At 34.7% G+C, this 12,503-nt stretch overlaps 1 protein-coding gene across 3 annotated transcripts; it reads right to left on the minus strand.

Moving 5' to 3' along the window:
• Nucleotides 1-1,453: 1,453 nt before the first annotated feature.
• Nucleotides 1,454-9,969, minus strand: SLITRK6 (SLIT and NTRK like family member 6). 3 transcript variants are annotated; one of them, XM_021009165.2, is made up of 2 exons: nucleotides 9,540-9,969; nucleotides 1,454-6,736 (listed from the first exon to the last, which is right to left on the minus strand). In XM_021009165.2, the coding sequence occupies exon 2, from the start codon at nucleotides 6,710-6,712 to the stop codon at nucleotides 4,187-4,189; it is 2,526 nt and encodes an 841-aa protein (XP_020864824.1). In that variant the 5' UTR covers nucleotides 6,713-6,736; nucleotides 9,540-9,969; the 3' UTR covers nucleotides 1,454-4,186. The 3 variants fall into 3 exon arrangements, with proteins under 3 accessions (XP_020864824.1, XP_020864821.1, XP_078003356.1); XM_021009162.2 differs by having other exon boundaries at nucleotides 9,519-9,969; XM_078147230.1 differs by having other exon boundaries at nucleotides 9,395-9,969.
• Between the last annotated feature and the right edge of the window lie 2,534 nt (nucleotides 9,970-12,503).

Genomic DNA, 12,503 nt, shown 5'->3' on the forward strand with positions numbered 1-12,503 from the left:
CTTGTCTTTATGGAAAAGTACTCTGTAGGGGAAACAAACAGACAGAAATCCACAAGTTCACTGACAAACCCTTTTCCAATTAACAGGAAATTCAAAATTTAGCTTATTCTTCTTAAGTGATGAGTATTTTTTAATTAACTGTAACAATAGTTTATTTTCTTCCTACAGAGAGCATCCCTCTGTATCAATTTAGAAAAAAATCCTTTTGTTTCATAATACCTAGTATTTTTCACAGAAATTCAAATTTTAGGTGAAAATTTTCTTTTAAAAAATATTGAGTTTATGTCATTAAACAATCTCATAAGTCTAACATATATACATGCCTGGAAAAGATCACTTACCATGAGAAGATGAACACAAAATTAATTATAATGAGAGTTTAATATTACTACACATATGCATGTTCATATGTTTAAATTATTGATTCACTCTCCATGTAGGTTACATAAGTATGTATTTACATATATAGGTATGTGTGTATGTCTATAAATCTAAAGGCTCATTTGAATAAGCTTGGAACAAAGACAAACTTAGAAGCAGTCTCAGTCTCTAAGAAAGTCAGGCTCCAAGCATTCAGCAGTTTTATTAAGGGTCTTCCCCACACTAAAGGAGTAGGAAAAATATAAGGATTTCATCCTTCCAAGTACTGTCTTCGTAGTCCCAAGAGGAACACTAGGCTGTCCTTCGGTAATCATTTGTTATCTAGATCTTTAAAGCTTAAAAAACAAAAGGAAAAAAAATGGGGTGGATAGGATGGGAAACAATGGAAGACAGTTAAATCTCACTTTAATTGTGTCACCATAATTAATGTTGCTTTACACTGAGTATCTTAAAAATGGTAACTTATTTTTAGTAATATATATATATATATATATATATATATACACATACACACACAAATAAAACACACGCACACACACACACACACATATGGATACTAGGGCTATATGCACTAATCCTACTCAAGTGAAGAGGAAATAGTTTTCATTTGATTTAGTTATCCTGCTAGACAAACATACATACTCCAACACGTATACACAGCAGTACTGTCATGAATCAGATCTCAGTCTAGTCTAGTGTATACAAAATATAAACTGTAAATTCCATTTCAAATTGTTAATACACTAACTAGACAACATTTCAATTTATGTTGCACTGGGTCAGGATTGATGACTACTCATTCAGTCTATAAGCCATGAGTACAAATAACTGCTATAATACATGATTAGGAAGAATATGGCAAAATCTCTTTTGGATCCAGAGGGAGAAGAAAAAAGTAGGTAAGGGGGGAGAGAGAAGAAGAAACTAAATGCTTGGTTTTCCTCCATAAGGCAAGTAATGCCTTGTATTATTAAGCATAACTTCCAACACACCCCAGTGCTATTTTTCCTAACTAATGCTATGAGCATAGAAAAACTACTTTAAACAAAACTAAAATATTGGGAGTAAAACATTTAAAACATTGATTTAAAGTTTAATAGAAATTGTCAAGCATTTTTACACTGCGTTAAACCTTAGGCACACAAGGTCCATCCAGTTGAGTGGATTTTGGTGTTTGGCATACACTTACAGAGAATAAATGTATATAAAAAGCCATTTAATTTGACTGTCAATAAGATAGAGAACATAGTGCTACTGTTGCCAATAAACAGAGTAGTGAGATTAAAACCACCAAACGCCCTTTTTCTCCAACCCACTAACTCTCAAGAACAGCAACAAAAGAATGTTCTGGAGGACATGCCTCTATCTGCCATTTTGGATATACTCCAAGGGTCCTCCAGGCAAGGAAATTTTATTAATCTTCCTACGTACCTTTGTGTACTTGTTTTGAATCAGCAAGTACTGGCAGACTCTCAGCTGATGAATAAACAGCAACAGCCTGAGTTCTGCATATGCATTGTCCTGCTGTTTGAAATCTATAATGTATAGAAGAGTGAGCTGGGGGAAGGGGGTAATTAAGGAGAAGGGTTACTTTGTAGCAGGGTGTTGAATACTGCCAGCTCCTTTTACTTGTCTTTGTTGTTAAATATAGCCATCATTATATGTGCCATACACATTTCCACCTTGAGAGCATTCCTCTTACAAAAATAAAAAAAAAAATAATAAATGAAAACAAAAGGGTTTCCTACTACATTTGTTCTAGCCTAACCTTTGAAAATAATTAACTTAAAAACAAGCAAACATATGATTAAGTAAAGGAGGTATGCTGTTCTACTTCTTAATAGCTATAAGTATGCTGATTAATGACACTTTTAAAACATAAATTTCCAAAACTTTACTATATTATTTTCTCTATCAACATGCTATGATTCATTAAAGCAATGTGGGGAAGTTATTTTTATGATAGATTCTTAATTAGCCATCACATATTGCATCTTATTCAGACCCCTGCTGACTGTTATCATGATCACTTTTCAGCTAAAGTCTGAGAAATAGCTAAATTGTGTGGCTAATGTGGTCCATTGAGTCTTGAGAGCCAAACATTTCACAGCATATACAGTAATAAGTAAAACACTGGGAAGCAATTCAACAACTGATGCATTTCAACAAACCTGTCCCTTTAACCCACTAATCATTGACCTGTATGCTTATTAGGAAACAGAAATTGGCTGCTTCCAAGAAAAGAGCCCTGCCTCTCTCTGTTAGCAGTTAACATTGATACTCATTTTATTGTACAAAATGCTATTGCATGACTGATTCGACAACCAGAAGCAAGAAAATAGAAACGACCAAAATGTGTATTACATGTGAAAGGATTTACTGAAGGGGGGAAATTCTGGTCAGATTTTCAGTTTGGCACAGTGTCAGTCATGCCCACAAATTGAATAGCCTTTTTGCACACTGTGAACAAGATGCTTCTGTGTACATGACAACAGACAGAAGCATCTTTTTGGCCTCCTGACTTGATTGAGTTGCAGATCAGAATGAATTCTAAAAAAGCAAATTTTAAGAAGACTTTTTTTTTTAAATTTAGTTTTATTTATAGTGAGCAATTCCCTTGAAAGGCACCCAAGAATAATTGTTTTTGTGAACCAAAAATATATATACAAAACTGTACAGAATAAATAGTTTATAGAAATCTAGCTATATTTTCTTGTAAAATAAAGCTGCAGTGCTCCATACTCTTAAGTCCTTTGTACAACTTACCATCAGAAGTGCCTTTTGCTACTCATTTGTGGCAAACGTAGACTCGCATCTTTACAAATAAAATAAGAACAATATCTCCACCCACACCCTGTTTTTGTTTTACACCTTTAAATTGATGGCCACAGTGAAATTAGTTTTCTCATGAACAATCAAATCCACCACAGAAGCCGCTGCTGTGAAAGAAACCAAACTTACTTGCACTAAATATATTTACAGTGGATTCTCAGTAGCTTCAAAATTGTCCAAGATTAAGGATTGAAATAGAACCCTTGGTCATACAACAGATTACAGCAGCATTGAAAATGAGATTGTCCAAACTTGTATATAATCCCTATGTGATGAAAAATAAGACATTTTGTTCCTTTTCTCTGAACTTTTAGTGTTTCTGTTTCTATTTTGTTTTTGGTCATCTCTTATGATTGAGACCCTTCACAGTGGCACTGGATAAACAGATCCCACAAATCGCAGATTTTTCATGCCACTAGAGTTATACATAGCTAACTCTCTCTTTTTATAATGTCACTGTTTAGACTAGTCAAATTCCAGTTCTGCATTTATTATGAGAAAAATAAGTGCAGTTGTAGACAATGTTTACCCCTGTAGTGCACGTACTAAACCTCTAATCAATATACTTTTTAATTTTAAAATTGCATGTGCAGGTATATCTTAAGGTGATATATTCCAATTCTTATTAAATAAATCATTGGGAATAATATTTAAACATAAAATGTTTAATTCCCAAATTATGTATATAAGAGGATTGCCCATTTTAAAAAAAAAATCTAGAGAGCTATGATCATCTCCCTTGCATGATTAATGACATACAAGTTTTGATTTCATTTGGGTCCTGAAACAATGCAATGGCTTTTCCCAGTGATCCCTGAGTTTCATTATATTTTTCTGCTCGTACCCCTCCATCCCAGGACTACTGCTGTGCTTAAGTTCTGATTTATAATACACTATTTTAAGGCACTTTTATTTACAATGTTCTGACTTTAGACAGAATCAGCATTCCTGCCCAAACCCCCAAAGTGTAGTCTTATGTTTGCTGTTCCAGGACTTCTAAGTAGTCAGGTTCAGCATGTAAGTTAGCTTTGAGCTCAAAATACTCATTTTTCGTCTGTTCCACTAACACCTTCCTTGGTCTGGAGTACATTAATGTCTCCATTAATTTTAGCTCCTCATGTGTTCCAGGATAATGCACCTCTATCTCAGGCTGGAGCTGGGCAATATTTTTCCTCAGGTACTCTGTGATCCCCAGTTGCTGAAGTTCCCGTTCTTTCTCCAGAATGTTTCTATATAAGGAACTGGCATCCTGGAAGGATAGAAATTCTGCTGATTGATCTGTGGCTTTGTATTTTACATTTGAACCTGTGAGGGGTGAATTGTTTTCTCTTTCTAGAAGACTTCTCTGGAGATGTTTTGAGTCATTTCCATCTTTGTCATTTTTCTCCTCCTCTTGTTCTAGATGTTTGGGGCTGAAAGATGGGCTTCGGTAGACATGAACCATTGGGCTCACCATATGCTGCTCATACATTGATGCACTAGGCCGTTCACTTGTGTGATGTGTCATCTTATGACCATACATGCTATACTGGAGGTGTACAGGACTACTGTCCCTCATTTGCTCATCAGCTTGTTTCTTTTTGCACCTTTTCCTGCGGTGGAGAACAAGAACTACTATTCCTGCAGCACAGAACACAATGGTTATAAACACAATGAGCAGGCCTAAGATTAAAACAGAAAGTGGAACTGCATCTGTAAGTGATCTTAAAATGGTATCTGCAGTATTGGTTGTGGTTGTAGGGGTAGTGACAATTATAAAACTAGAATGGGTTGGCTGGGATGGGCTATTAATTAGGCCTGGGCACAAAAGTTCACTATTCAATGACTTTAATTCTTTTTTATCTAGATGTCCTGGGGATGTACAGAGAATGTCATCAGTCACTACATCTTTGCTTAGCTTTTGTATCCACTGCTGTAACCCAACTAAATCACATGAGCAGTCCCAAGGATTATCCTCAAGCTCAATCTGGATCAACAAATCCAGTTCATCCAAGACATTACTCACAGGTAAATATGTAAACTGGTTTGTTTTGAGGTTTATCCTGGTTAAGGGAACTCCTGAAAAAATGTGAGGTGGTAAAGCTTGGAGCAGATTGTTATTCAAATAGAGGACCTTAAGTTTTGGCATTGTATTAAAAGTTCCAGGTAATATTTCCTTGATAGCATTATATTCAAGGTATAGGTACTCAAGATTCTGGAGCCCAAGGAATAAGCCTCGGTTTAATTTGGTCAGATGGTTACCATTTAGATAGAGCTTTTGCAATCTGGTAAGGTTCATGAATGACCCTTCCTCAAGAACCTCAATCCGGTTGTTTCCTAAGTGAAGCATTTCCAAAGTGGAATATTCTACCAAGTCAGATTTCATTAGCATTTGAATAATATTGCCTGCTAAAATAAGTTTTTTAGGATTTTGGGGAGGAGGCTTTAAGTCAGATAAACTTTCGATATTTCGGTCCTGGCAATGAATTAGAAGTCCCGATGGGGAAAGGACTTTGCAGTTACAAGGAACTGGACAATAAGGTCCTGGAAGTGGAGTGGATGGCTTGGTAGCATGAGGTACTAAACCTGGTACCTTAGTGGGACTTTTTGAAACAGATGTTGTCTTGGTTGATATATGACGATCATTTATAGAAGAGGTCACTAGTAGGTGTAATGACCCTGAAGGATCCTCATATTCTTCATGTACTGGAGGAGTGGGACAGATAGATTCCCTTTTCAATCTACTAAGAACACTTCCTTTGACAAATGGGGGACTATTGCAGACAACATCACCAATGATAGACTGGGGAGGCATATTTTCCAACCACGTCTTTAACTGCAATAAGTCACAATTGCAGACCCATTTGTTATCTTCCAGCTGAAGGTCCAATATCCTGCCAATGTGTTCCAAAAATCCAACATAGGGCAATGTTTGTAACTGATTCCCACGGAGGTCCAGATGGGTCAATGGGACAAAGCGAAATATATTTGGGGGAAGAAACTCAATGGCATTATCATTTAAAATTAAGACTTTTAGTCTGTGGAGCTTGCTAAAGGCACTTGGTTCAATCACTGTGATGAAATTGTTATCTGCTTGAAGGAATTCCAGATTCTCTAGGCCATGGAAAGTGTCCTCTTTCAGAATTTCTAAAGAATTATGATTAATATGAAGCTGCTTCAGAAGGCCAAGGCCATTAAATGCACCAGGCTCAATATCCACAATATTATTAAATCCAAGATGTATTAAGACGGCATTGGTAAGCCCAGAAAAGTCATTTGTGTGTAGTGTAGTCAATCCATTATTTAATAAAAATAGATGGAAGGGTCTTGATGGTGGCACATTTATTTGGGATAATGTCTTGATACCTCTTTCTTCACAGTTTATAAGCAGTAAACCATCCTTTTCCTCGCATGAGCACAGAGAATCACAAGATCCTCTAACTGGTGACAATGCAGGAGGAGACTGTATAGAAGCTGAGGCAATCAAAGCTGAATATAGCAGATGAATCCAAAGCTTCATGTTGATGTCCAGGGGGTTCTGATTCTGCAAAATAAAAATTGAATAGCATGGGACTTCAGTTTGGGTAGTGAAAGGCACTTTCTCTCATATATTTTCAACTGTCATTTGCTGAGTTGAATGTTAAAATATTCTTTCTATGAACAGTTCACGGATTTGCTAAAGAGCATATTTTTGGTTAGGAAATGAGTGGTTAAGATCTGACCTTCTATTAACTCTACCATCCCCAGATTATAAAATTTACATAAAGAATACAATCAAAGAAACTGATATCATTTTTTATATAAAATCCTCATCTTACTTTTAAAGCTAACGTTAGTAAAATACAGTTCTGAAATATACTAAAATATATAACTGAATAAAAAGATTCATGTACTTGATATGTTTCCATTATACATATTTTGGGGTTATACTGATGTCTTTCTATCCAAAGCATGATGAGTTAATAGACTTAAAACATAAGTAAAATACAGGTCTTAGCCAATCCAGAAAGAAATGTAGACAAATGCAAAAAAGTGAAATTTGGAAGGACAATTCTTTACTTCCTAATCCTGAACTTCTGATCTGGCCATTAAAATTTATTGTTCCAATAGATTGGCTGAATATAGTGTCAAGAGTGCCCCAAATTTCTGTTTACGTCTACAGAGACTTGGGGAAAAAAGTTTTTACATCACTAAGACAAGAAATCAGTAAAGCTAAAACTTAGGGAAATGCACTGACCATTGCCAAATCATAGCCACATTACTGATAAGCAACTTTACATTTAGGTTTTCTCTGTGCAAGGCACTTTGAGATAGGAGAACATTACTGGGGACATGTGCTAGAGAGCTCACATGCAGGTTTTACATAAAGCATACTTTAAATTAAGATGATCAAATTTCAAACAGAGAGAGCAGTTTTTTGATGCTTTATAATGAAACCATGAGTCTATTTATAACCTGTTATTACAAAGCCTTCAAAAAGAAACACTGAACTTAAAAGTACAACCCATGCTGTAGTTTATTATACTAAAGGCACATAAAACACAAGCTGCTTCTCAAATAACCTACTAGCAAATGCCAGTTGACCTCCCTGATCATAGTTTTGAAACAGGCTGGAGGGTGCGAATGTCATCACATAATTAACCAGCTAATGTGCTTCTTTATTAAGAGCTTAAAGACTTTTTACAATGAACTGTGAAACTAACTGTACTGGCATAGGAATATTTGAGAATATGATATGAAAGATTTGGTAAGCTGACAATGAAAATTAATTCAGAATAACAACACTACACATGCAATTTCATTAAAGAAGATTTAAGTGTTTTGACAGAACCTTTTATTTTTTTAAAACTACGGATTGCAGAGGTCTTGAAACAAACACTACAGACTGTAATTATTTGGCAATATTAAACATTGGTTTGACCTCACGTTATTGCCTTTCCTGAAATGTTGTTTATAACATTATCTGTAAGCTAAAATGGGAAATATTATACACACACACACACAGTAGATGTTATTATAGTCACTAATTTATTGTTGTTTTACCTGTCAGTTTGAACAATGACATATTCATATGAGAAATAGAACTTTATAATAAAAAATTACACAAAATAACCTCCACCCTAGAAGTACAGCCTAGAATCCAAAAATTTAATGTTTGAAATTTGATGGGAGTACAAATTATCTATTTTTTAAAGTGCTAGCCATTCTTATTTCCATAGCTCACAAAGGAGAAAAAGCGCATTTTTTTCTTTCTCTATTTATAGAAAATCCAACATATTGTTACAGTTGCTTTGAAGTCTGAAATGTTTCTGAGTCCTTCAAGAACATGAGGAAAATATTCAATATACTTTCAGTCTTTTTAACAAGCAACATGTAGTTCAGTCTACAAGTTGTGATTCACTCAAAATAACAAACAATGACCCCCACCTCCCCACCCCCACACAACGCTTTATATACAATAGCAGGAAATATAATGAACCATTCCATGAGGCTAAGTACTTTAGGAAAACAGGAGATAATTTCCAGATGTTCATTCCACATTTTGCTTTACATCTTATAGAAATTATGTTCTGCAAAGTCTTAAGGAGAAGGAGAGACAGAGAGAGACAGAGAGAGAGAGACAGAAACAGGGAGAGAGAGAGAGACAGACAGACAGAGTCAGAGAGACAGAGAGGAAAGAGAGAAGAGACAGACAGATCTAGGAAACATGCATTTTTTTCATGTTTTCAGAAAGTCAAATGTGAGGAACTATACAGTAGATTATAGCTGATAAAAATCATAATACTGAATCTCATCTTAAATACCTTTCTGTTTATATTATTGCAAAAAAAAAAAAAAAAGAATGTTTCCAAGCAGGAGAATAAACAGGAAACCAGCTTGTTAATTCTTACTCATACTGAAATAAAGGATATTTAGAAATATTTACCAGTAAAAAGCATGCATTCAGCTCACAACATCAACCATACCCTATAATCTACCACTATCCCGACTATTCTGCACCGCCAGCTGTTTTATTAAATGTCTCCTCTCAGAACACAGGCATCTGGTACTGTATTAGGAATGCCAGTGACTGAGACTGGGAAATTCGACATCACTTAAAGCAAAGTTACACACAAATATCACAAAGGCAGCAAACTGGTTAATTAAGGAAATTGAGAGTGGTGCAAAACTAATTTGAAGCAACTTGAAACATTCACCTTACCTGTACAGCAGACACTCCTCCTGACACTGTAAGTAATAAAATGCACAGTTGGAAAAACAGTTTGGAATAATTCAGGTTCTTTGTTAAAAATGCAAAACACTTCAAACAGATAAACAAAACCCACCACCATGTGATTTCTTCTTACATGTCACTTTTCTGCAAGTCCAGACATAGCTGCAGCATAGCAAATTTAAAACTCCAGGTCAAGAGAGAAAATGTGGAACATTTTACTGGAAATCTTTCAGGCAGAGTGCTTGCTAGACCATCCTGAAGCAGTTGCCCTTTTTCCTCAATTAAAATTCACAGCATACTTCACAGCTATGCTGACTTTTTCTGCATATAGTTAACCATTTGCAAGCTTCCAAAAGCAGTAAATAAACAAGATGTTAAACAGAGCTTGAACTGATCACTCTTGCTTTCTTAGGCTTTAGATCCAAGCTGCAGCTAGGTTCTCTTCCCTCTCTTTCTAGTCTTTCTTGTTAGCTCAGTTTGTTATTAGTCAGATTGCCAAGGGCTGGGAGGTAGGCGTAAATAAAGAGACTTCTTGGCTTTTGACTCAGCCTTTAAGCCCTTCCCCATTAGAGAGCTTTAATCTGCCAGTGTCATTTAATACAAGAGACAGCTCCACCTTGGGACTGCTCAACTCCTCCTCTTTCTGAAAATGGTCTCATCTCCTTACCTCCTCTCCCACCCTCTTTTGCACTACTTGCATGCTAAGCATAGGGTGAGTGAATTTGTGTGGAAAGAATTGCATACCATTTAATAAAACATTTTAATGAATGACTTTTGCTAATGAAGCAGGCACAAAGGAGGTTTTACTACATCTTAAATTTTCAAATTTTATATATCATATAGTTCTGTTTTCTAATGTGGTGTGTGTGTGTGTGTGTTCTGAAATAACAAAAAAAAAATTTTCTCTATAATGTAACTTCTAGTTTTACTTTGGTTTGATCTCAGAAATGAAATTTAAGCTTTCATCTCCATAAATGCTTGTTAGATTGATATTTAACATTTCTGAGAATTGACAGATTATCCTTATGAACCTTAAAGCAGGTTACCATAGATTCAATAGCAAAAATAAGATTATACAGTTGTCAGCAATTTGATTTTTTAAGAAAAATATCTAATTGTTGACATGTTTTATCTAAGGTGACTAACAAAAAGCTAATTTCCTTTATCCAGGGTGAAAACAGCTATATTTTAATTTGGTTGCTTTCCAAAAGTAGCTTAATATTTGTAGAGCAATGTACCTAGCATTATTCCAGGTCTTTGAGTTATATCATATTTCTAAAAACATCCTTTTTGAGAATTTACATATAATTGAGCAGTTCTATTCATATGATTATTAGATCATAGGTCTAAACCTGAAAGGGACCTTACAGGCCAACTAGTCCAACTCTCCATTTATTCAGGGACATAATGTAGTTAAGTTCCTGATAGCTTATCAGTTAACAAAGGTGAGAGTGGCACTAGAGGAGATGGAAAATCTTACAGAATTTCTCAAATATTCTTAGTTTATCAACTCACTTCTTTATTTTAAGTGTTAACAACTGTGTTACAGAATACATGTACTATCCTTCATTATTCCTTTCCCTACAGCAAAAAAGTACAATACTAATGGAAATTGAAATCCATTTCAGGTATCTTAAAAGGATAGTTATTTGAAAAAGTGATGCTATTGCTTTAGTGTAAATATAAGGATCACTAATAATGCTATCAATCTTACTTAACTTGTAAAATGTACTTAATAACTAGGATTTATAACTTTAAAATATCATGCAAAATTATTATAAGTTAAGTTAACCTTGTAATATTTTGTCTAACTCAAAGCAATATATTAAAATAATGATGGGAAAAGATAAGCTGAGTAGATAGTGTATGAATCTGACATAGTTTCTTTAAATGCAGTCCAGTTTTGTGCTCCATGTTTTTAAACTCTCTTATTAAAAACTTTCTCTGAAATATATTTCCTTTAAAAAAAAATCAGCTTATCAGTTTCTTCAGCTGTTATAAAGTTAGTGAAGCTTCACCAATAAAACCTACCACTGTCAGTATCCTTTAGTTCCCAAAAGGCTTGTTTAAAAAAAAAAAGTTATTGCTTTTACCTTGGCACAAAGAACAAGAACTTTTGCATATGTGAAATGAGCAAGTTACATTCTGGCACTTTGGTTCAAATAGTCTATGTATAGAAATATAATTCAAATGCTAAAACATCTTTTTAAATTAGTGCTTGAATACCTCAAATGCCATTTTCTTTAGATAAAATATGATTTAAAATGGACACTAATTTCATTTTAAACCACATATAGAATTATCACTTTGCAACATGGATGATGAATTAACAAAATGAATCCTTTGTGTTATTTACAACTTGACACAACTAATAATTTCTGGTGCCATTTTGTGGGATTTCCTGGATTACCTTCATTTTATATTCTCTCAGTCTTTTAGTATTATTATTTTTTTGCTTATCACACTATCAGTATGCCATAGTATTCAAAAATGACTGACAGTGATTTTGAATTAGGGGAAAATAGAAAAGGAATCCTTTTTGATGTAATGTATTATAGTAACAAATGGTCAAAGCAGAAGCTAAACTGGTGATTAAATTGTCTCTTTTGCTATTTCTAGCAATTCAAGGGTGAGGAAAAAAAAGAACTATTATCATTTCCTATTCAATTACTAACTAGTCCTTGTTAGGAATAGTAGCATAACCTAGAGAAATGGAAGAAGAATGAAGGCAGGAAGAGAATTTACCTAGTCAGATGTGGTCAAGGGGAATTAAAGGCCTCTGCAGAAGATGTGAACAATCACTCCTTCATCCTCAAAGTCAGCAGTAGTGGTTTGACTTCCCGTTCTTATCTTTGACATAGGTGTAGTGGCAATTCTCTAAAATTGTTCATTCTACAGGTTTGCAGATTATAATTGTTGGCTACAAACTAAAAACTATTATTTCCATGCTTACAATTCTTTTGCATCTGTATCATTTGAGAAAAGAGGGGAAAGAATATGAGGAGCAGCGCTTTTTGGTGGAAGGGTTTGGAAAACAAAGAGTTGGACAAAGAAAATGAATTCTGGCACAGCTCATTAAGGTAATCTGAATAATGTT

Source organism: Phascolarctos cinereus, unplaced genomic scaffold (genome assembly GCF_003287225.1).
Source record: "Phascolarctos cinereus isolate Bilbo 61053 unplaced genomic scaffold, phaCin_HiC Scaffold_7;HRSCAF=346, whole genome shotgun sequence".
NCBI lineage: Eukaryota > Metazoa > Chordata > Mammalia > Diprotodontia > Phascolarctidae > Phascolarctos > Phascolarctos cinereus.